At 33.9% G+C, this 26,865-nt stretch overlaps 1 protein-coding gene across 9 annotated transcripts in view; it reads left to right on the top strand.

Moving 5' to 3' along the window:
• Window positions 1-26,865, top strand: part of PAM (peptidylglycine alpha-amidating monooxygenase) — a 478,021-nt gene that overhangs the window by 295,167 nt on the left and 155,989 nt on the right. For all 9 annotated transcript variants that reach the window (XM_074207272.1, XM_074207271.1, XM_074207266.1 and 6 more), the window contains 2 exons: window positions 10,007-10,092; window positions 12,358-12,441. In XM_074207272.1, coding sequence (XP_074063373.1) covers window positions 10,007-10,092; window positions 12,358-12,441 — 170 coding nt within the window. The remainder of the gene's footprint in view (window positions 1-10,006; window positions 10,093-12,357; window positions 12,442-26,865) is intronic.

The following is a 26,865-nucleotide window of genomic DNA, read 5'->3' on the forward strand; positions in this document are numbered from 1 at the left end:
ACAAACTCAGCCTTGACCAGCTAACCAAGGAGATGAATTTGTCAGATAAAGAGAATACTGGTTTAGAATATAAACTTATCTTTTAAAACATCAGAGAAAAAAGAAAGTAGATTATGTCACAAAACAAAAAGAAACAAGTTAAAAGGAAACCTGGTCAGCAAAGTCATCACTTAGACTTTGAAGGATAAAACAAACTAGGAAAACAAATCAGTTACTCAATAACCATTTATTAGTGCTCACTACACACTAGGAACAGTGCTAAATTCTGAGGATATATAACCAAAATAAAACAATCACTGCCTTCAGAGAATTTACATTCTAGTTAAGGAGACAACATGTCTACTATATCTAACTCAAATATAGGAAACCTTGAAGAGGGATGTACTAACCCCTGGAGGAGACAGAAAAGGCCTCACTTGAAAGGCAAAGTTTAAGTTAAGTCTGGAAGGAAACAGTTATAAGGAGACAGGATAACATTCTAACCACTGGATATAAATTGGCAAAGTTATGACAAGGTAAAAGATGAGATACTGTGTAGGAAATCAAGTAGTATGTCTGGTATTGTTAGGGATTGTTATGTGTGGGAGCACTGTAAACTATCATCACCTGGTGCCCTTGAGCACATGAATGTTGTTTTACTAAGTGCCATGGGAGTGGGAGTGGATTAGGGACTAGAAAGGATATTTAAATACTTCTGTTTTGGTAAATAAATGAAGACTTTGGAGACCTTGGTGTACAAAGGGAGAACTTGTCTTCCTTGTCTCTCACCCCTTCAACACTAGCCTGGGGAAAGATAAAGGAGTTTGGAAAGGGGGAGAGGGACTCAACACAGTACTGATTAGATTGTAGAAGCCAAGGAAAAGAACATTGTGTAAATAAATAACTGATTAGATATGAGGGATGAATGGGTTAAAGATGACAATAGAGTTGGAAACCTGGTGCTCTGGATAGAGAATACCACTGGTTATTTCACAATAATTTAGAAGTTTGGAAATGGGCCAGATTGGGGGAGGAAGGAATATAATGACTTCTCTTTTGGATATGTTGAATTTACCTATGGAATATCTAGTATGGAATGTCTAATAGGCCATTCATGAACAGACTTGGAAATAAAAAAAGTAAAAAAGATAAGTAAAGGGTTTTTTTAAATAGTATTTTTGACTTTGGTTGGAAATAGAAATAATCCTGAAAACAGAGATAAAAATAAACCTCTACAATAAATCAAGTATAATAAAGTCTTTTTCAGAGACTATACAATCATGCAATTGAAAATAAAGAGAACGCAAAAGACTACTGTGCTGTCCTCCAACTTGTTGTCTCCCATGAATTTGGTATTATCACATATGATTGCTTAAAGTATATGATCTATATCACTTTATTCAAGAAATAAGATCAAGCAAGGAACTGGTGAGATATGTTCATCAAAAATGTCTACCACTAATTTTACTATCTCTTATACTTTATTTTTCTTCCTTAAGGATATGATTTCTCTCTCATCACATTCAACTTAGATCAATGTATGCCATAGCAACAATGTAAAGACTAACAGACTGCCTTCTGTGGGGGGTGGGGGGGAGGGAAGCAAGAATAGGGGGAAAATTGTAAAACTCAAAATAAATAAAACCTTTCTTTAAAAACAATGTCTGTCACTGTCATTGCGGGGGGGGGGGGGGGCGGGGATAGTGTAGCATCTAAGGCAAAGGGGTATTTTCTATGGATGACAAGATATTCCAGTGTTTTCTGTTTGTGAATGACGTTGTACTAATGGTGCAAATCCCAAAATACAGTAACACTTTGAGATTTCCTGATCACTGTGGAATTTAAAAAATTCAAGAGATATCATTTCCAACTAATTAGTCATTTTATTAACAATACTAGCATTTTAATATTAAAAAAAATAGGTCAAGGGGGCAGCTAAGTGGCACAGTAGATAGAGCACCAGCCCTGGAGTCAGGAAGACCTGAGTTCAAATTTGGCCTCAGATACTTAATAATTGCCTAGCTATGTGACTTTGGGCAAGTCATTTAACCCCATTGCCTTAAATAAAATAAAATAAAATAAAGGTCAATAGCACTCTTGAATGGCAAAGACCTTTATGGCAGCAAGTTTATGGCCTATATCATCTTCGAAAACTGAGGGTTTCAAAGGGTGGCAGTCAACACTGCTTGGTTAACAATCAATAAGAAATAATGAATATTACAATGAGGGCCTGATAGTGATACCATATCACTCTTGTACTGAGAGGCTATACCTATACCCAAACCACTCCCAGCCTTAGGCAATCTAGACAAGAATAATTCCACCCAAGCTTGATTGAGTGGAATTCCCCTTAGATTAGATTCCTTGTAAATTTGGGTGTGGCCTGATAGAGGAGAAAGTTCAACCTTTAGAGACTTTTTTGAAATGAGATCTTTAAAAAAAATGACAACTCTGGATCTCTCCAAATCATTGATTTTTAACAATCTTTTCTTTAACCACACAAGATAGTTTTCCCTAAACTATTCACATAGAAAAATGTAAATAATAATCAATTAGACCTTTAGTTTAGGTAGTTCTGCAAATAGCTCATGATATTTAATTGCAAAGCTCATCACAACTGACAATGTCATTTCTTTAACTATTATAGTATAAAATGAAAAAGAAAATGTTTTTTGTCACTTTTCAGCATCCCAAGCCCTTTAATTCTTGGTACATTATGTTGCAGGACTTTATTCATCACACAGGTCACCAATCTTATTGATTCTTCATCATAGATATAGTATTCTTGACAGTGACTCATGAGAAAGTTACTGGTTTGCATGCTTTATATTAAATATTAAAATTTTTTCCAGTCAACTTAGAGAAGAAAAAACCACTTTGCATAGTTGTTATGTCAAGACTCTCTGGTTCCCAGATATCTATAATTTGCCATTCTGGTCAGATGTTCCCCCAAGCAGTCCGCATGGGTTCATTCCTGCCCACATACTGAAAACGGAAAATTATGATAGATGTTGAATATTGCACACATTTGTTTTTTATGAATAATTACATACTGTTTTTTGAGCTTAATTTAAAACAAAAAGAAAGATGAAGTAATTCAAAATCTATGGATGACTGATCTAGATTGTAAGTGAACTTTGATTTAAAGAGGGAGTGAAACAAACAGTACCTCTAAGATCTGGTGCTGAGACACTGGGAAGATTTTAAAAATGCCCTTGATTAAGAATTTATCCAGACCTAGATAGATACAAAACAAGAAGATGCAAAAGGGACCATTTGACTTATCAAATGGATTTCACAGGTCAGCAAACAGTTGGAGAGCTGAACAGTTGGAGAGCTGAAAACACTTTGGTATGAGTCCTAGTTTAGCAGTCAATCAAAAAGTTATAGAAATGACATACAAATCATAGATTATGGTTTTTCAGTGTTCCTGTCTACATTTTATGACAATAAAACTAAAGGAAAGATTTTTAAAATAGACTTGCTTCAACCTTGTTAAGTAAGAGTATGGCAATATCAACTTTAGTTTTAAACATTAAAATTATGGAAATGGGGTCAGATATGCAAGGTATATTTATTACCTCACATTTTATTCTCCACTGGTATCCAGCTAAAAAGAAAATGAAGTAACTATAGCATTACTTGACCTTTAAGGAAGTTCTGTGCTAGTATTACTATTGGATGACAGCATTACTTTGGATACATCAGAACTTATCAAAATATCTGATGACAATGGTGTAAGATATCAGACTCATTGAAAGATCTACCAGGAAAAGGATGCCTATGTATGACCCAAAATTTCCAAAAAGGAAATAAATTAGAGAGTGTACTGAATCATGGGGAATAGCATTCAAAGCCATTTTACATATACTCTATAAATATTATGTATTCTTGTTTAGCATACTCATTAAGAAAATTTCTTGCTGATTTTGAATTTATATGTGCTGACATGAAAGATTTTAATATTCTCTGAAACCATTATGATAAGTTACAGAGTATTTTCTTTGATGTATTTGCTGTTTCTTGTGCTGATTTCCTTTACTACTTCATAAACTATTTGCTAGAGGAGAAGAACAAGCTTATTCGTGTATGTTAAAGTGACTGAGATGAACACAATACCAAAAATCATTAGAGAAAACAATCTGAATATTTAATTCTTTTTTTAAATCATTGTCAGCTTTTTAACATAGCTCTTTATATATAGACTGTTAGAATTCTTATCATTCATATTAGGAAGTTGGGTATCCAGAAGGCAGCCAGTTACATCTGTCTCCCTTAGAGTTCTAGGGATCTCTTTAAGAGGTGAAAGTGTCTTCCTAGGCTTAGGTTTCCATTCTGTTCTTTTCAATATCAATCAACAGTTTACAGATTAATATTTTAATGTATTATTGATTGACTCAGTAATTGGTATTCTAATATTAATTTGACTAATTAACATGAATTAACTTTATACAAAATTATATTTGTTGAGATCTTATAGAAATACCAACATGTTCTCCCTCAAACCAGGGATGTACTTTGTACCCTACTACCTCAATCCCTGGGAAGAATGGGCTCACACTTAAAGAAGATGCAGAAAAGTATTCACTTTACCACCTTCTCTTCCAAATGTGGCTATAGTCATGGATGAATTGTTTCATCACTGCCATGGAAAAGTCATTCCTGGGAGCTTTTATGGGAGCTCTTCATTTAAGCATGGCTGCCAAGAAACCCTGATATGAATTCCAGTTCCTGGACCTCTTCTGTACTCTTCTGCTATTCTTATAACTCACTGAAGTTGTGTTCTTGTGTTTTCCATCTCTAACATCCATTCACATAAAAACAAGAAAAGAAAAGAAAACACAAAAGACAAAAAGTCATGCCATGTGTTCTTAGCTTTATGTTATTCTGCATGGGAAGAATAAATTGCTGATATTCTCCCTACCTAGAAGGTTACTGAAATTATTACTTTTCTCAACATCAGGAAAAAGGGAGGAAGGTTATTTATGTCATTGGATCCTTTTATGCACATTGTTCTATCTTAGCAACCAACTAAAAAGTCTCTTTTTTTTGCCACACAATAAGCAGACAGGAAAGACTCTCTTTTACAAACTAGGTCCTCCCTTACACATACCTGGAAACAGATTCCAGAAACATCCACATGGGGGAAGTGGATTGCAAGCTTACCTTATTTTGCAAGTATACATCATTTTAATGCAGGTTATATGACAGGTGACATACAAATAGAAATTTTATAGATATAATCATCTTTTAAAAGCACTCAAAAGAGTTGACCATTTAAGGGAATTAATTCTATAGTGATTCCCTTGGTAAAGTTAGTACAGATAAAATTATTTGGCTAAATAAATAATTGGTATTTAACTAATATCATTATAAATCTTTTAGACCATATCCTGTGTCAGGTTTACATTTACTGGAAAAATTAGCAAAATAAATTATTATAAATTAATTATATTACAAATAAAGACTTTTACAAAGATAAAGCTTATGTCTCTATCCTTACCATAAACATCTGTATGTATTACATATGCTGTTTTCTCACAAACAAATCCTCATAGAAAAAGATGAGAAAATTAGAAAGTCAAGTTAAGTCATATCAACAAGTATTTATTAAATACTTGCTTAATTCCAAACTGTGCTAAGTGCTGGAAAAAGAAATGCAAGTAGGACTACAGACAGTCCCTTCCCTCAAAGAGCTTATATTTCAAAAAGAGAAAATTTTAAAGGAACTGAGAAAGAGATGGAGAGAAAAGTATACATGTTGGGGCATGGTAGAGAGAGAGTTCAGACTGCAATTTGGCCTGGGTTTTTCCCTTAAAATGAAAGTTCTAGGAAGAACCAGCCAATCAGAGAAAGAGAAAGAGGTTTCCTAGGAAGTGGGGGGGGGGGCCAGGGACAGTGAATTTTTAGGGTGAGGAAGTATTTGTAACAAGAGAGGGAAAGTCAAGAGTGTAGCATGGAGAGGAATGCTCATTTCTTTCCTTAAAATTGAAGGTCTCAAGGCAAATAATCACAAGGACTTCTGGAAGGTACTTTCAGTATGATAAGTCCAAGAGTAGAATGTTTCTTTGGAATTGTAGAAAAAAATCCAAGAGTCAGAAGTACAGTCTGGAGAGGAACAAAGAAAAAAAGTGTCAGTGCATTTCTTTTCATTTACTCTCTAATTTCCAATAGACTATTCACAATTTTTTGTAAGTTTCATGAACATACTTATTTTTATTTTAAGATAAATAAAGTTAGTATCAAATTTTTTGGTTGACAACTATTGTTTTAAAAAATGTCATTTAGAATGTCAACCTTAGTAAATGATTTCTAAACCAAATTAGAAGAATGGAGCAATCTGATAAAAGTGGGGTATGATATGCAAGTTACAGTTATATGTTTCTATTTTCCACCCAGATTCAGAGCAATTGAAAAAAATGAAAGAAAAGTAAAATAGTCATGGATCTCACATTGTTGAACTGAATGCCATATGAATTCCCCTTCTCCAGTATGAATTAACAACCAAATGAAATGAACTATGAAAAAATGGATTTCTCCTCAAAAGGACACATAGCAATATTTCGGTTTAAAAACAATTTATTAGCTATGTATGTATAAAGCATTGTTCAAGGCACTAAGAAAGGAAAAAAATAATATAGTCCCTGTACTCAGTGAGCTTACATTTTATTAGGGAATAGGATAGATAAAGGACAGAGCTAGACAAAGTATTTATGGAAATTTTTAGGAAGATAAATTACTGTTAGCTGGCAGGATGAAGGAAAGCATCCTTGTGGGGGTGGCACAAGATTGGCCTTAAAGGAAGAGAAAAATTTATATGTGCAGAATAGAGAAGCACTATGGACTCTGGAGAGCAGTCCACCAAGACAATACCCTTAAATGAGTGAATTTTGCCCTCCTACTACTGGAAAGATCAACTCTAGAAATCAACTTCAATTTTTTAAGCACTAAATAATGGAAGTGGGGTGAAACATGCAAATGATATCAACTTCCTGTTCTCCACAGTCCATAATTCCTTGCTGCCTAATTAAGTGACTTTGTGGTAAATCTGCTTTCAGATGATCATAGACTCCTTACAGTGTCAGAATTGGAAATGAATTCTGTATTCTTTGCATGTAGTTGCTGTAACTGATACATTTGGCTATCTAATTTATGAAATTTCTTTAAAATGTTCAGTTTTGTTTCTCTGTGGCAGTATTTGTTGATTTAAGGGGAGATGTGAAGGGGATAGCAAAATAGGTTTTCTGTCTCCATATTCACTTCTAGGACTTGAGATACTGCTGTGGTTATGACGAGCCTTTCACCTTTGCCAACTATACCCCTACTCTCAGAATGCCTCAAGACAGTATTACTCTCCCCATCTCTCTCTCTTTCTCTGTTTAAATTTACTCTCCTGAGGATGGTCTAGTTACTGTGAGAGCCAGGGAAACCATTGGGGTTTCGGCAATTGGTATTTGAGGGACAAAGAAGAAAGAATAAATGGGGTGGTTTGAGAGAAAATTATAGAAGCCAGAGAGGAAGAATTAAGGAAAATGAAATTAGGGGAACTGTCTTAATATTTTGATGAGAAAATATCCTATAGGGAATTCTATGAAGAGTCTGGGAAAACTGGTAGTTTACATGCTGGAGAGGTTGTTACCTATGATAACTGAAGAGTTGACAAAGAAAAAGGACTAAAACAAATTATTTCCTCGGAGACTAAATTTAGCTTTTATCTTGGAGAGAAATATGAAGAGGATTCTTGAGAGATTTTAATCAGTATCTATATACAGAATGGTGAAATTGTATTTCAAGAAACAAAGAGAAGCCATTTGCAAGTAGAGTTATAGATAAAAATGATTGTTAATGTGATCTTTCTCTTGAATAAAATATATAGATAATTATTTATGCTTTTGTTTTATTATTGATTAAATTTGCATAGCCAGTAAATTTAATATTAATTTAATCCTATGAGACTAGGGATTTTGACATATAGAGAGATATAAGCAACTACTGGTGTGGAAATAGTTTTCTCTAGCTTATTAAATAAATAATATTTAATGAACTGTGGTAAAGGTTCAGAGCTTGAGATATTGCAATTTAGTAATTAAAGATGAAGTATCTAAATAAATCCCTGCATTTACCCCAGAATTTATGTTGAAGAGAATGAACATACCTTCTTGTGAGTGCAAGAAAAATGTTACTACAATAGAAATGAGAATATCTGTAGGTATGAATTATACACACGATTGTATTTACAGGCACATACAGTGGTGACTTTCTTTCATAAACATTCAACTTTATCCTACTTTGAAGACAAACTGTATGGCAATCTCTCAGTCTGAATTCTCCTTACCTCCCTCTCCTGCTTCAGACCATGTAAACTACTGAATTATCCACTCCTTTATACTTGTGAAGCAGTTTCATTTTTTTCAGTCAATAAATATCTCTTAGCTGCCTACCAGAGGTGAGTTACTATGATTAGGTACTCTCTGGGACACATTGTTGTATCCAGCATGACAAACTAGATATCTTTTTCTGCTTCTCTTTTCTCATTCTAATATGTTTTAGGGTGTGTTTGGCTTTTTTCATCTCATGTTGACACTGATTAACACCCCCCAAAAAATCTAATTTTATTTTTAATGTGTTGTTTGTTTGTTCCTAGAATCAATTCCCAGGAAATTTGTTCTTTTTTTGTCCATTTTCTTCAAATTTCTAACATTTTTATAACAAATTTAATTGGTATTAAATATAAGTAGACATGCATGTTTTCAATTATTTTATTTTCAATCTCAAAATTTTCATCTAGTAACACTGTACTGTGTTAGCATAATTCTCTGACAAAAAAAGGTTTTTCAAAAGTGTATTTGAAAATGGTCAAAGGATATGCAAAGGCAATTTATAGATGAGGAGATCAAAGCAATTCATAGCCACATGAAAAAATGCTCTAAATCATTAATTATTAGAGAAATGCAAATTAAAGATAATCTGAGGTACCACCTCATACCTCTCAGATTGGTCAATATGACCAGAAAGGATAATGATCATTGTTGGAAGGGATGTGGGAAATCTGGGACACTATTATACTGTTGGTGGAGCTGTGAACTCATCCAACTCTTCTGGAGAGCTATTTGGAACTATGCCCAAAGGGCAACAAAAATGTGCATACCCTTTGACCCAGCAATACCACTACTGGGTCTATATCATGAAGAGATGAAGAGAAAGGGTAAAAACATTAGTTGTACAAAAATATTCATAGCAGCCCTGTTTGTGGTGGCAAAGAATTGGACATCCAGTAAATGTCCTTCAATTGGGGAATGGCTTAGCAAACCGTGGTATATGTATGTCATGGAATACTATTGTTCTATTAGAAACCAGGAGGGACGGGATTTCAGGGAAGCCTGGAGGGATTTGCATGAACTGATGCTGAGTGAGATGAGCAGAACCAGAAAAACACTGTACACCCTCACAGCAACATGGGAGTGATGATCAACCTTGAAGGACTTGCTCATTCCATCAGTGCAACAATCAGGAGCAATTTTGGGCTGTCTGCAAAGGAGAGTGCCATCTGTATTCAGTTAAGGAGCTGTGGAGTTTGAACAAAGTTCAAGGACTATTCCCTTTAATTTAGGAAAAAACAGATATCTTATTGTCTGATCTTGTTACCTCTTAGAATTCTTGTCTCTTCTCTAAGGATATGATTTCTCTCTCATCACACCCAATTTGGATCAAGGTACAACATGGAAACAAAGTAAAGACTGACAGATTGCTTTCTGTTGGGGGTGGGGAAGTTAGATTGGGGGAAAATTATAAAACCAAAATAATATCTTTAATAAAAATTAATTTTAAAAAGTGTATTTGAAATCTTGAGTACTGACTGAAAGTCACAATCTTGAAGGAATAGGTAAATTGATATGGTTGCAGATTATCTGTTATGTTCCACCTCATACGTAATCTATTTTTTTTTACAGTTGGTTGAAATGTAGAGAAATTCATGTCTTTTTATTGATTTTAACACTCTCTTTTCCATATCATTTCTTTGTTTCAGGGACTGTGATGAAGGAACCTGCTCAGACAAAGCTAATATTTTATATGCCTGGGCAAGGAATGCTCCCCCAACCAGACTCCCTAAAGGTATATTAAAGATACTTTTTGGTATTTTCATCTTTAAGTTTAACCAAAAATCTTTTTTAAAGTTGTCTAATTCTGATCATTTAGTAATTTCCTCAGTGTTCTACTTGGCAGTTATAAAACCCCCATTGATTTTATTTGTATTTGAATGAGGCAGGGAGAATATTATTCCCCAGCAAACACATAATTTAGCTGGTATAGTCACAAAAGACCCATAATGCAGTCAAAATGTATTAATGAAGTATTAAACTGACTGTAGAGATGGAAATATACCCTTATGATGTGTTAAATGTGATGATATAAGAAAACTTTCCTCTGATGAATCAAAAAAAGTGATATGATATGATTGGCTGAGCAAATAAATTAACTGCACCTCCCCGAGGCTTTGTTTTTCAAACACTAAAAAGAAGACATTCAAGTTTGAAAAAGTTGAGATGTGTATATAGCTCCAATAAAATGGGAGAAATTTCTCCCAGTTCTCTCCCCAACTTTCCCATTAGCCTTGGGATCTAGAAACGATTAACCCAAGGGTGCTACTCAATCCAGGAAGTTGCAAGTTGGAGACATTGCAAGCAAGGAACTCCCTATTAAGAATTACTCTTCTCTCTCTCCCCAATTCCCCTTCTCAAATTGACTTCACGGCTTTGAAAGGAACTATTCAATTTCTAGGGGACGATTTATCCAGTATAGAATAGAGTCATATTTTCCAGACAGGCACAATCAAAAAGTCATCCAAGGAAGGAAGCATCTTGAAGGAGTTAACCCTGGCAGTCTAAAGTCAAATAAAGAGGAATAGATCCTGGGAACCATATACCAGAGATTCTGACCTCAAGGGGAGCTGAATTAAGACTTTAAGGGAAAGAACTTTCATGTTCTATAGTACCAGGAGTTATGAAATGTCTTTTCAACTCACCAGTGTGAATTCACTAACATTGTACTTTAGATTGGATCCCATTTCTTTCATGGAAATTGAGTGTTTTTGTTTGGAAAGTAGACTTTTGATTTATAGAAGCATTGCTTTATAACTACTATTTCTGTGCCATTACAAAAGGTGATTGTGTCTATGGGTCATTTGTTGATGGGAAATTGATCAATGGAGGCTTATGGGTTAGAGTATTATAAAAAAGGTCACAAGTTACACCATAAACTGGGAGCAGTAATCAGTCTCCTGGGAACATACCTACAAGTGTAGGTATGAATTAGAAAAATAGTCCAGAAGGAATATTATACTGGAAAGATTTAATTGATATAATCACCTATTTTCCTGCATATTTGGGATGGTGGGATGACTTGCTTACATAACAATTTACGTAGCATTATTATATTCTGAGAACAAATTCATTCTAATTGGAAAGCCAAGTATACCTCAGGTCATCTTTGGGTCTTCTAAGCACAAGCATTCTTGAACTAAGAGTATTAGGAGTTTAAAAAAAAGTTGTTTCATCATAGAGATATGATACAGGATTATTTCATATCATGTGAAATCTCAAGCTAGCTTTTTCTTGCTTTACTTCTAAACTGTTCATAGCTTCTAATGTATAAGCAAAAACATTCTGTTTCCAATTGATTAAAAAAAATTACATCCCCAAAGATCTAATATTCTTTCAGTTTTGTCACAAGATACTAACCAATCTAGTAAAATACATTGGAAAAATAGTTTAAAGAACTATTTTTTCCACTTACAGGAATTTTTCTTGCTAGTTGCCTCCTCATGCTTCCCCAGCAATAGTTATGAATGATAAAGCAGTTAGATGTAATTCATTGTTTCTTTAAGAGTTTCAATGTAATCCATTTACACATGGCATCTAATATCCTTTGCTTTGAGAAAAATAATTTCTCTGAATTACCTCTTCTTTGATAAGGGTCACTAAAATATGCATTTTGACCATTTAATCAAGAAATGAATATAATTATCTGCCATAAGCAAGTGAGGGAAATGGGATTGTGTAATCAATCTTTTTTATGAACATTAAAGTAAGTAGTTTTTCCAAAATGAGTAAATTTTCTGCTTATAGTGGCTGTAGTTATAATTCAAACATTTACTAGAATTCCTGTAAGTTCAATAGATTTAATGGTTATCAATTTTGCATACATATACATGCATAGAAATAACTGGCTTGATAATGATTCTTATTTCTTTGTGGCAGGCAGACAAAAGTTTAAATATACCTTATTTAAAATCTTGTCATTTTGATTTTGCAATTCAGTAACTTGAAATTTATGATTGCAGTTCCATTTCTAAATTATAAATTTTCTTTAAATTTTAAGGTGTTGGATTCAGAGTTGGAGGAGCAATGGGTAGTAAATACTTTGTGCTTCAAGTACATTATGGGGATATCAGTGCTTTTAGAGGTAAGTGTGAAATTTTGCTAAAATAGCTATCAAAATCATAGTAAAATGTTTTGAGCAATAATCTAAAAACCAAAAAAAAAAAAGCAAGGTCTTTGACTAATTTGAAGCCCCAATGGGAAACAGCTTTCCATTGTTGCCTACTCAGATAGCATAAGGAACAATTGATTCTGAGAGATGTATTCTTTAAATAACTATGGAAAACTACATTCTCTGAAGCAAAAAAAGCCCCAAAATATTTCCTTGCTGTTACGAAGCTATGAAGTGAAATATGGAGAGTTTTATTGGTAGGGGAAAAGACACGTCAAATCCTCCCAAGATGAGACAATTATTTTTTTCTGTGGAAAAAAAAATTTCTTATAAGTGTTAGTTATATATAGTTGTAATAATCATTTTACTAATAAATTTCAGGCATATCATATGTCTAAGAATGGAACTTCAATGTGCAACTTTATTTCTGTGGGAAAATGTATTCAAAGTTCTAAGTAGCTACCTTATAATTTAATTATTTTCCTGCAAAACAATCTTTAAGTGGGGGCTACCTGGTTGTGTTGGGGGGGGATTCCATTAAAATATAATTGAATATATTTGAACTGAACTGAATTTATTAAATAATAGAAGTAACATATCTTGTTAGCATTGGTACACACTCTTAGTCCTCTCCCTATTCCATCACAAAAGAATGAACCTGAATTTTAATTTAGAGTAGAGAAACAAAGATGAAAGACTTAAACATTTTAGTTTAATGGTAGAGCAAAATATCCCACTTTCTCTCTACCTATGCTTTCTAAGAAGGCAATTTCCTTGTATCCACCCATTCTCCTCTACCTCTGTAACACATACTGATCATTTGTAGTATTTACTATTATGCTGAGAAGCTTCAGATATGATCAAAGCTATAAAACAGAGACACACATGCACACACACTTTAATATATAGGATTAGTTGAAGAGAATTGAGAAGTGCTCAGAATGGGGTATGAGAGAGCACAGGAAATTTCGGCATGATATATCTCCTTGAGACACATCTCACAGAGCTAGGGCATAAAGGAAAAAAAACTGATTTGAAGATGCAGCATGATATAAAGGTTAAGATGTGTAAAGAGTCAAAAGATGTGTAGTCAGAAAGTCAGTATTCAGAAAGAAGTTCTGCTATTTATTACTTTAGTCAAAACACAAATTCTATAAAATCAAGGAATTGCACCTGAAAACCTTCTAATTCTAATTTCCTATGTTTCTACAGTATTAAACTGTTTCCAGGTCATTTATTTATTTCTGTGTTTTGTGTGTGTGTGTGTGTGTGTGTGTGTGTGTGTGTGTGTGTGTGTGTGTTTGTGTGTGTGTTTTGCAAGGCAATGGAGTTAATTGACTTGCCCAAGGTCACACAACTGGGTAATTATTAAATGTTTGAGTCTGGATTTGAACTCAGATCCTCCTGACACTAGGGCCAGTGCTCTAACCACTGTGTCATCTAACTGTCCCCAGGTCATTTAAGGAAAACAAAAATGATAAAATTGCTGCTTTAGCTCTTGAATCAAAATGACCTGGTCTTGGTGATGAGAAAGGACTGATGGAGGAGAGTCTGAGGCTAGAGTGAATGAAATATTCTGAGAACAAATTCATTCTAATTGGGAAGCTCTTGGCAGCTTTGGTCCTGGGTTTTTCCTCCCCTTTTCTCCCCTTATCATTGTGGTACATGGCAATATTCATAAGTATCAAGTACAGTGCCTGATACATAATAAATATTATAGCATGATAAATAACATATTAAAAGTTCATTGCTTGATTGATTGATCACTGGTACACTTCTAGAAATTCCCGTACAATATGTACCAAAACTGGAGATATAAACCATTATCAAAGTTGTCATCAGTTTCAGCCTATTTGAGTTATATGAGCTAGTCTTGTTATCAATTTCCTATCCTTAAAGAGGTGACCAATGGTGGGTATTTGTTATATGTAATAAATTGATTAATTCTAAAAACTTACCCTACTATCTATGAAAATAGTAGTTAGTCTAACTTCAGAGTTTAAAGGGAGTCTGGATTTACCATCTAATATACCATCTAATTCAATCAAATGCTTGAACAGTGAATCCTCTATACAACACACATAATAAGTGATCATATGGATATTGTTTAAGGACTTCTGATGAGAGAAAATGCACTGATTCCTGGAGAAGGAATTTGATTTTTGGATAACTATAAGAATGTTTCCCTGCAAATCTGGCCAAATCTGTTTCCTTGAAATTTTAATTCCTTACTCCTAATATTATTCCAGAAAAAAATGACAATAGTTTTCAGGACTAAGAGAATAACCACTGTTTACTCTGATTTGTTTAGACCACATCTTGAACATTATGTTAGCTTAGGGGTGCTGCTCTTAGGAAGGGTACTGATAAGCCAGAGAGCCTCCAAGGAGGGCAATTAAGATGTTTAAGGGCCTTGAATCCATGACGTATGAGGAGCAATTAAAATAAATTAAAGTGTTGGGTATATATATAGAAGAAAGAGGAACATGATATCTCCATCCACACAAGTATTTGAAGGGCAGTTATGAAGAAGGAAAAATTTGACTTACTCTGACCCCAGAGTGTCAAAGAAAAACCAATTGGTAGAAATTACAGAGGTAAATATAAGCTTGCTATAAGGAGGGAAAACTTCCTGACAATTATATCAGTCAATACATGGAACTGAGTGTGCTAAAAGGACATGAGTTTTCTCTTTAGTGTTCTTTGAGCCCAAGTCTGGCTGCCTAACTGTTAGGCATGAAAGCACATAACACCTCCAGTGGCACACTTGTCAACTCTTCCAGGGTCTTTTCTTCTTGTGTGCTTCTTTTCTGTGTCTTCTTGTCAATCTTTCACATAGTGTTCACCCAGTGTTCTAGTGTTATATGCATACCAGTGGCATGCAAGGACAGTTTATCATTTTCTCTTACTCCAGTTGTATAACTTGCCCAGTCTTTTTCCAGTCATATCTCTCTTTGATATGTCACTTATATTTGACTTTGTATGTCACTTATTTTGCATCATGATTACAAAGGGAAAACAAAATAAATGAAGAATGTCTGTTTTTGAGATTTATGGCATGCAATTATACAGGAAACCCATTGACTTTGTCCATTAGTACAATGAACTTATCCAGAATTATTAAATAGGGGAAAGAGAATGAATTGCAGAAATAAACTGAATTGCAGGATGCTTTAATGACTTTCTCCATGAAACAAAGAGTCATCTTTTTGATAGCAATTTTCCAATGATGTTGGATGACTTTAAGTCATGGAATAACACAACTCCAAAGAATTACGTGTGTGGGTCTAAGGTCAGTAAATAACTACATGGTAGGTTATGTTGACAACAGTATATTTATTATTAATCTATTCTAATTGTTAGTGCATTTTCCTCATGAACATCCCCCCATAACTATGTTACAGTATTGCAATATTACAGATTTCATCAGGACTTTAGAATTTAGTGTAAAAATCATGCTTTCAGATGAATCTTCTAGAATTGTTTTTGTTCTAGGATCCAAAATGCACTTTAACTTTAAATATAACTATTCTTTACTATAAGAATGGTATTAATCTTTATCTTAGATTCTTACTGTTTCATCATTAATCTGTTCATGTGAAACCAGTTGCAAGATATAATGAGTTAGAAAGACTATTTGAGCTAAATAGTCCTATATACTTTCTAGTATTTCTCATATAACTATAATTAAAGTAAACTTCTTATTAAAAAATCAATGCAAATGATTGATTCAGTACTAAGTGGACTCTATCTCAGTCCTGAACCACTTTAGACTCTATGCTAAAGGATACATAGAATTTCCATTTGATATACTGCAGTGTGGCTGATACTCTATTAACCAACAAAATTAAATATGCTTCCCATATGGCCTAATTTAATATAAGGAGTGATTTTAGCCTTGGGAATACCTTGTCCATAATCTGATAAGAGATCTCAATTGTAAGAACCTAAAGACAGATTACTGCAAATTAGGATCCTTGGGTAGAAGTTGAAGGCATATCTGGACTTGATAAAAGAAAAAAAAAAACTTCCTAACAAATAGAGCCTACCAAAAGTGAAATGAATCTCCTTAAGAGGAGATATGGACTTCACTCTCACTGAATATTTCTGAGAGAAATTTTTATTAGGTATGGTTTGGACAATGATGATTTCTGATGATTCCTCCAGCTCTTAAATTCAATGATTTTTATGATTTTTTAATGAAAAGTATAAGTTCATTTTTCTCTCTTTCAAAGTTTGCATTCCACAAATATTTCTAGAAAGGCAAGCCATAAAATTTTCTCCTGAATTTAAACACTAGAAAAGTCGGTACTAAGAATTTCTGCTCCAATTCTTTTAAAATGCATAAAGATATGCTGAAAAAAATAATGTGATATAATCAAAAGAATACTGCCTTGGAGTCAAGATTCATATCATCATGTAAATGGGAAACAGACAGGGTTTAAGAGCCTGACATATTCTCTTCTGATTAATGGGCATGAGTCGTAGTACACTGATTTTGTGGTATCTATTTTGATTACTCAGAGATTTTTTTTCCTTTATTAATAAAGGTTTTGGTTCTTAGTAGGTGAAACTGCTAGATAGGTAAATTTCCAATAGGTGACCTACTAAGTGAGATATTATCTGTCTACATGCTATATCCTCTACATAAAATGTCCTTTCCTTGAGTCAGAGTTATTTATTTTTATTGTTGTTTGCAGTATTTTCAACACACTAAGTATTTAATATACTCTTGTTTGATTCAATTGAATTAAGCATGTGCTAGCATGCATACACATGAAAATTAACTCCATTCCTATCTCTAACATACTTGCTCACAGGTTTCAGTTATTGATGGTCATATAGTGATGGAGAATTATGAGAAAAATGAAAGAACATGAGGAGAAAGTGAGGGAAAAGATAGGAAGTTAAAGGAATTCCTATAAGAAGAGATATCAACTTATGAGCACTAGCTTTGTGGTATGTCCCTCTTTTAGGGCTGACACTACCTCTGTACAGCTACCTTTTAAGGGGAGTCAATGGCAAGAACTTTGAATTTATAAATGGAGAAGAAATCCCCTGATAATATTTTATAGCAAGATGAATTATATATCAGTAATAGAGCAAAATCTCTAAAATGATTTCATTCCAATATAAAAATGTACTATTCTGGGTTAAGGAATGTAATCATTGGAGAGCTCAGGTATCTGGTTGCAGAGATAATAGCAAACTAGTTTTAAAATATCTTCTTATCCTCTTCTCTCAAATCTTTATATCAGTTATCTGGTAATTCTTCTTTTACCCTTCTAAACTAAACCCAAAGTGGGTCAGGGACCAGTGGTCTGGCAGGATTAGACAACAAAGTATATTCAGCAGATAGAGCACTGGACTTAAAGACAGGAATACCTGGATTCAAATCTTGCTTCACACACACACTCAATATCTGTGTGACTGGGCAAATCACTTAATCTTCCTTTGCTTCATCTATAAAATGAGGATAATATAAACACCTATTGCCAGGGTTGTTGTGAAAATTAAATAAGATATTTGAAAAGAGCTTTTTAAACCTTAAAAGACTTTGTAAATTCTAGATCATCATCACTATTAAGAATTTGAGGTATGGGATAAATAGTGTCTGTGGGTCTCATGGTAGGGAGGGGCAAGTTTGTTAGGTTGTTTTTTGGGTGGGTTATGGGGCAGGATAAGGGACTGATTCTCTCAACATGAGTATAAGGACACATGGGGATGATTTTTCACTTATAGTTCTCCCTTAAAATGTCAGTATCTTTGAGAAGCCTTTATAAGCCTTCATCAAGTAATATCTTAATTATTAGTTTAATAGGATTAACAGGGATGGGGAAAGGTAGAATAGTAAATACCCAGAAAAGAGAGCAAGTGAGTGCAAAGTTTCAGTTAGGAAAGGCTTTCCTTCACTATATTTTGGGGGTAGTGATAGTTACCAAGCCCTGGACTAATAATACATAATCCATGCTTGTTCATATTGACTTAAAACAAGGTTTGTTTGCTTTTAAAATAAAACTCTAACATTATAAAATGCCATGGAGGATCAACTTTAAATGCATAATTTCAACCAACCTAAGCAAAGAATCATAGAGGCATAAAGGACTTAGTATTCTAGATATCATTTTATTGTAGCACAATTTGTTTGAGGCATTAAAGAAGGTATTCCTTGCCTGAAGGAAGTTAGTCATTCCCTGATGTACTTGCAAACTTCTTAACCAATTTATATCTTAATTAAATGAAAGAAATAATGTGTTCAAAATTTCTGAGAAGGCTAACTTTTAACAATGTTGGGTCTGTTGGGGTTCATACAAATTAAAGGTAAACCCGGAGTCAAGATTAAATAAATATTACTGCATTTTATCTGATCTTACTCAGATTTTTATTTTTTTAGTCAGGGAAATAATACATTAGTCTCAGCTGCAAGCTTGGAAGACTTCTAATTCAAGCTGCTTGATAACTCTATTTATGAAAAAATATAATCGGATGTACTACTCTAACCTTGATTATACATGCCAGCAATATGAATGGCTTTAGGATCAATCAATGCTTCACAAATGATGTGAATGAAGCCTATTATGCAGCAGTTCTCTTTCCTTCTTGCCTGCTTATTCACATATGAGAGCTTTTACTTATTTTACACCATGCTGCATTTCAATGTTGTTAAATATCATGTTTAGAAAGGAAGACTGATGATACTTATTCATCTCATTCATGCCACAGTAAGACACCTGTTTATTTTAATGCACCAGTTTAATGACAGTTTAATATCAGGAATTACATTTCATTCATTTGCTTATGAAAAGATATAAGAATCTCTGCAAGCATGATTTTTTAAAAGAACACATTCAAAAATTGTTTATTTCCTGAAGGACAATTTTTCCAGGTTGCTTTACCAGTGAGCAGTAGCATTTATTTGAAGTCCCTTCTTGTCTGAATATGATTAAGTATGTGCTATGCTGCTTTTCATACTTCATATTCATTTTTTATCTATTTTACAAAGTTATTTTCTTCCTTTTATTTAACCTTTTAATGCTACACTATTAATTCTATAAATTTTAGTTTCCTTTTTTCTAAGCAGTTCAATGTATAATAGATGTATAACTGACTAAATTTAAAAAATCTAGTAAAATTTCCCAGTATGCTTAATTAAGGAACAATATATATATATATATATATATATATATATAGTATCACAGTTTTTAGGAAGAGATTGGACTTAAAAGATTGATATTCACATTCCAAGAAATAATTTAATAGTATACAAAGCCTCCTATGAGGTTTTCCTTAGGATATTATCCACAATGATGGTGTTTGTTCACTGACATTAGGATTTCAACAGATCGTGGTAGCTCTCAATTTGCCAATATGGAAATCCTTTCATATGTATTTCCCGCTAGTTTAGTCCATTGCCCAGTGTTCATGGGGTTTTCTTGACAGGGAATGGTTTGCTATTTCCTTCTCCAGTGGATTAAGGCACATGTTAAGTTACTTGCCCAGAATCAAGTGATTAGTGATTAATAGGTTTATAAGGTCACATTTGGACTCAGGTCTTCCTGACTCCAGGCCCAGTTCTATGCACTGAGCCATCTAGCTAGCCCCCACCTCTTTCCAATTCCTCTATATGACTATGCCTCTACTAACTATTACATTAGATTTAAAGCAATGCTAGGCAGAAAAGGTATGTAACATTTTTAATTTCAGGAAAGAAAATGAAGGCTTTGGGGAGAAGGATACATGAATGAATTTAGAAATTTTAATTCAGGTTTCTCATTAGCTTCTTTTTAATCCTCTCTGAATGCCTTACCTGTAGAATGGAAATACTATATATACATATATAGATATAGATATAGATATAGATATAGATATTATAAAATTAAGAATAATGAGCCTTGAATTTTCCATCATTAATCTTTTATAAGATCATGAGTAAAGTCATCAAATTTGTTACTTAACCTTTCTCATAAAATTTTCACTCTGTCTCTATGTTTTGAAAAATTAAGAGAAAAACCACTATAAAAATATCATGATCTGGTAGGAATATGTATAAAATTCAGTAAATGATATCTGTTAGATAAATAAAACCAATACTGTGACTTTTAAAAGACTAATAATTGAAGATGATCTAATGGACAAAACCAACCTGGATTTTAGAAAAGCATTTCAATATTGTATCTATCCCATAATATTGATATGGAAATGATGGTGAAGCAGGAGTTAAAAGATCATGGCCTGAAGTGGATTTAAAGCTGTAAATGACTGTGCACAAAGAATGCTGATCAATGTCAAAAACAGTGCGAGCTCTTTTTGTGGCATCCTACCAAGTCCCTGTCATTGGCTATATTTTTATTAACTACTTGAATGAAGACAAAATTGCCAGTGTTACAAAACTAAAAAAGATACATGATATAAAATATAAGGTTCTACAGAACAAAACTAGCAGGTTCTCAGGATCTATACAGAAAGAGCTAAAATGAACCTTAGAATTTCTCTAGGCTAGAACCTAGAATTCCTCTAGAATTCCTCTTAGAATTCCATCTTATGTGGGGGCAGCTAGGTGGCACAGTGGATAGAGCACTGGTCCTGGAGTCAGTAGTACCTGAGTTCAAATTGGACTTCAGACACTTAATAATTACCTAGCTGCGTGGCCTTGGGAAAGCCACTTAACCCCATTGCCTTGCCAAAAAAAATCCAAAAAAAAACTTAAAAAAAAATTCTATCTTACAAATGAGGAAATTGAGGGCAAGGCAAGTTAAGGTAAATAAGTCAGTCAATAAAAAAGTATATATTAAGTACCTACTATCTTCCAGGAATTGTGTTGGCTACGGAGGATATAAATATAAAGAATGAAAATATGTTAGGAAAGAGCTCACATTCAAATGGTAAAGACAGCAAGCATATACATACTTTAGTAGCAGTGTGCAGGATAAAGAGGTAAAATTCTTGAGACAGAGTGACCAATTTGGAGACTATTGCATTAATAATCTGGTTGAGAAGTAATAAGAACTTGAAGTAAGGTAGTAGCTATGTGTATAAAGAAAAGGAATTAGAAGGATGTGAGGGTGGCCATGAAGGCAGAAATGGCAAGTTTTATCAAATGATTGGTTATTTAGTGTAAAAAAGAATGAGACTTCCAAAACAAATCCAAGAGTATGAGCTTTGGACACTGGACAGATGATGAGACTTTAATTGGAAGAGAGGAGAATTGGGGTTAGAGATGATGAATTCAGGTAGTGTCTGAGATGATATTTTTTTGAGAGAACTTGCCCTTTTCTAAACTACAAAGACACTTATTTTCTAATATTGCTTATCTAATCCATTCTTTCAACATTTTAACTTGAACAATGATAAATGTCAATTCCTGAATTTGGGTTAAAGTTTCAACCATGCAAACACATAATTATCAGCAGTTCATGAGAATTTTTAGTCTATTAAAATGATATCTTTTTTAAGACTTGGGCGGAGTAGCTAGGTGGCATATTGGCTAAAGCATCAGCCATGGAGTCAGGAGGACCTGAGTTCAAATCTAACTTCATACACTTAGCAGTTACCTACCTTGAGCAAGTCACTTAAACCCATTGTCTTGTAAACAAACAAATAAACAAAAGACTTGGCAGAGTGTTAAACTAGATAGTATTCCCTCTGATTTTGGGGCCTTTTTCTTCCTCTTAATAGTACACCTCCTAGATCTTTGATTTAAGGAGGGTACACAGGGCAGTCATCTCTTCATTTCTCACTGTGTTGTACCCTGGACTTCATCATGCTCTCTGGAACCTCATCATCCTGCAAGATGATTCTTGTAAATCATCCCTACAATACATACCTTCTCAGTAATCTCTGTTCTGGGGGCTCCTCCCTCTCTCTCTGGAGTGGATGGAGAGTGAACATCAGGGAGTTCTTCCTAAATCCTCTTTTTGAGGAGTGTGCCCAGAGAAGTCATCCTTCATTTCCCACCCAACTGTATACTTCTAAATTTCATTACTACTCCCAGCTAGATATCAATCCTGCATTTTCAACTTTTTTTAATGAGTTCTTTCCTCCATTAGCCTGCTAGTTTCTCAAAAGCAAGAATTGTGTTTTATCTTTGTTTGTATTTTAGTGACGTGACTGGCACATAGTAGATACTTAATAAATGCTGATTGACTGACTGATTGACTTTTTCAGCTTTCAGAAACCACCTTTTTAGAGACATTTAAGGACTAGAACTCATTCTAAAGAGTAGAAAGCAGCTGACTCTCACTTGGATTGTGACCTACCACAAGAACCCTCATCTGAGAATACTTTGGAAATTAGGATCTAGAAAAATATGCTATACTAGAAATAGAATGACTTTATGAAGAACAGATCTATTCAAATTATTATTTTGAAAAGGTTACTATATATATATGTGTGTGTGTGTGTACACACACACACATACAGTCAATGGTGTGGACCAATTTAGATTAAAACAAAGAACTCAGAGCATCTTATAGCATTCTTTTTAAGAAAAACCTGAAGAAATATAGGCTAGACAAGTAAATTCATAACTGATTAAGTGGTCAGATCCAAAATACACTAGCCATTAATCATTATGTAACAATTTATAACATGGACAGATGAGGTACTTATAAAATTTGCAAGTAGCCTAAAGGTTAACTAATGAGTCTGTTGATAGGAATCAGGATTTTGAAGGGTAGAAAGTTGAGTTTTATCTTGGTTTTATCCTAGATAAAATTCGATAGGTATAAAAGTAAAATATTATGCTAGGATTCAAAAAATCAGCTTTACTAGTATAATATGGTGGAGGCATGACCAGATTATATTTCATCTTAAAAAGATCTAGGTATTTTCCTAGACAAATCTCAAAATGAAACAGTAATGTGACTATAGAAACCAAAAGATTTAATAAGATTCTAAACTTGTTTAAAATTTTAAAAACCTTCTGCATCTGAAGCATCATGTGTACTTCTGGGTGAAACATTTTATGGGGGGGAATCATTGATTCACTAGAGATTACTAATGAAAGAGCATCCAGGTTAATAAACACCTCAGGGTTCTGTCATAGGAAATTAGCTGAAGAAATAAGGAAAGAGTTGTGAATGCCTAAAGAAAAGGCTTAGGAGGACATGAAAACTATGGCTGTTATGTGGAAGACAAGTTGAAAAAACATCTCTTGACCACAAATATTAAAACAAAAAACAATAGGTGGAAGATGATCTTGATGTGAGGAAAAAATCTCTTACTAGCTTTGTGATCCTGAGCAAGTCACTTAACCTAGTTTGCTTTAGTTTCTTCATCCATAAATTGAATTGGAGAAGGAAGTGACAAACTGCTTCAGTATCATTGCTCAAAAAACTCAAATAGGGTCATGGAGAGTCAGATATCTATCGAATTACTGAGCAACAACTTTTATTTCAGCTACTATTATGTAATTCAGGTATTGGTGGGGATAGATGCCTTCTAGCTTTGAAATTCTGTGATTCTGTGACCTCTAAACCTTCAGTTATCATTAATACTAGGAGAAACTTTATGATCCAGTGATTAGAAAGCCGGAAAGACTTGAGTTCAAGAAGCCTTTTCTAAAATATACTAAGTATATCACCCCTCAATAAGACATGTAAATCTCTCAGTGATCTTGGAAACTCTCTTAAGACAATGAAAAGTGCTAAGCTACTTTGATAGGATATAGTTCCCTATACTAATCAAATCATATGTACAGTTTTTATCTCTTTATTTCTACTAAAAATTAAACTATCAGTTGTGGTCAAAAAGAATGTATTTCAATGAGAATGATATAGAGAGCCTTGGACTTTTAATAGTATATATCATCTGAGTGAAATTATGACAATTTAATATCTCTGACATGTGTGAAACCACTTGGAATTAGAAATCTAACAGTGAGTTACTAGGTTATAAAGTTTCAGTTAATCTTATGAGAGACTTTTGAATTATGAATTTGATCACTAGAGAGTTTTTCATTAATGTAGTAAGAGCATTTAGCATTTATATGAGCTCTTGTCATCTCTGAAATGGTTAGTAAATATTACCATATCAATCCTCACACTTTAAGCCAAAAACATTGAACAGCTGGAAAATAATGTTAGATCAAAAATGTGTTGGCTATCATGTTTCAAATATATTTTCTAATTAAAACCCACTATTACATGCATGCATAATTATAAGCAAATAAGATATTCTTGGTTATACATCCCCTACCCACCCTACCTACCAACCAGGAATATCCAAGATACAATAAGCAGGTGTATTTTAAGGTCATGAAGATAATTAGACTGAAAATTAAAACATTGGTTTTATATTGAATTCTAAAAACCATTTATTTCCAATTATATCACAGCTTCTGCAGAATATAAACTTCTTGTTTTCAAAATAGAGTGTGGATGGCTTTGTTGCTAGGATACTCTGTCTTTGTTTAGCATTCATGGGAATTTGGAGATGATAAATTAAGCAAGAGAGAGCACATGTTGTTTCAGAGTACAATGGCATATTCCACAGGAAAAAATAAATATTTTGTGCATGAAATAACTCTTAAGAGTATTTCCTTTAGATCATTCAAAGATATCTCTCAAACAAGTATTTTATTTAGAAATATAGTTAAACTGAAATTAGAGACAAAATTTAAAAGTCTGATTTTTTAACAAAATAAAATATTCATTTAATTTCTTCTTTCATATAATATTATTCCTCTATATTTTGTGGGCATTTTTCAAACAAAGGCCTCTCTTGTCAGAAAGTTTTATAAGGAAGAAGTATATATTTGTAAATATGAATTTTTGGAAACTTGTCTTTTCATTACAAGCAATTTTACTGGTATTATTTGGTAAATTATCATGGTAATACTGCTGCCTTTAAAGACTTGAAGAAGAGTATCACACAGAGAATAATGGAAAGGCAAAGTGTTTGTGTGTGTGTGTGTGTGTGTGTGTGTGTGTGTGAGCAGAAATTTTTAACCAATAAAAAGAAAACAAGAGTATGAGTTTTAGTAAAAATCATTTGATCGAAAGACAAGATGGACTACTCATGGAAATAGCAAAGGATAAAAGGAGTATAGCTAGAACACTTGTCAGATACTCTTAGGAAACCAGGTGAAAGAAAGGGGTGAGGGGGTTCCAACATGTTTGTAGAACCCTTTTGTTGATCTTGTAGAAAGACATAAGTAAACATGAATGGCAACATGGATAAGGATGGATGAATTGTAATCTGCATTTTTTGAGAGAATTCCAAAATCAATTAGATTACAGATCCATAAAAAGTTAATATTATATGGAATAATAATGTTTGTCCTTCATTTTCAAAGAAGATCACAGTATCAGGGAGGTGGTACCATGACAAGCACATGAATTGGATTTGAGTGAGGGGGTGCTAGCCTCATTTTCTCCTCCAGAGCCATCAGGGTTCAGTGGTCAAATATGAATCAGTATGACTAGAGATGGTCCTAGATGCGAGGCAATCAAGGTTACATGACTTGCGCAAGGTCACACAGCTAATAAGAGTCAAGTTTCTGAGGCTGGATTCGACCTCCTGTCCCCCTGTCCTCAAAGGCAGTGCTCTATCCATTGCTCCAACAAGCTGCCCATCATATGGAATAATAAAACACTGGCATATTTAAACATTCTTCAGTACTTCAATGGAACTATAGAACCATAGCCTCTCAAATCATTTGATTCTTTTCTATTTCTTCCCAAAATTAATCCAAAAGAAGCCAATGCAATATGATGGGGCCTTCCCCTTAAATCTTTGACAGTAACTGGAGACCCATATGGTAGATGCAGTGCTATCCTTCATTTGCTCCCTCTGACCAGATCAATTTTGTCTTCACTTATATCATCGATTGTTTTAAAGACTCTAATGACATCATTTATACAATTTATCTTGTTTTATTTTTATTAAATTTGGTGGATTTGAGAGTTCTGTGGCAGAGACAAGATAGCAGCATGAAGCTAACATGCTTCATATCCCACCAAGAAAAAATGAGAAGATCCAAAGAAGTCTTCAGTATAGACATCATGAAGGATCTTCAGTGAAGGTCTTGTCTCTTTAGTGGAAAAGGAGAAGTAAAGCCAAGAGAGCCTAGAGAGTAGGAAAGTCAGTGGGAGGCTTTAAGTCACAGTATAGTCCAGGTCCCTACAGCTTTACAACAGCATAGGTCCTGGCAGTTAGATAACAATCCAGCCAGGAGCATCCCAACCCAAAACAAAGTCCAAATCCAGGGAAAACTGTGGCAAAAAACAGGACTGGGTTAAGAACAAACCACTGCTAAGTCAGAACTTGTACATAAAGGAGGAAATAAAACTCTGCAAAGGCAAGGTCTAGATTTCCTAGGCAACATCTTAGCCAATGACAAGCCAGAGATCAGAACCCAGTCCCAGCATAAAAACTTGGATCTATTCTCTCTGTACC

The sequence above is a fragment of the Macrotis lagotis genome, chromosome X (assembly GCF_037893015.1).
Source record: "Macrotis lagotis isolate mMagLag1 chromosome X, bilby.v1.9.chrom.fasta, whole genome shotgun sequence".
Taxonomy (NCBI): domain Eukaryota; kingdom Metazoa; phylum Chordata; class Mammalia; order Peramelemorphia; family Peramelidae; genus Macrotis; species Macrotis lagotis.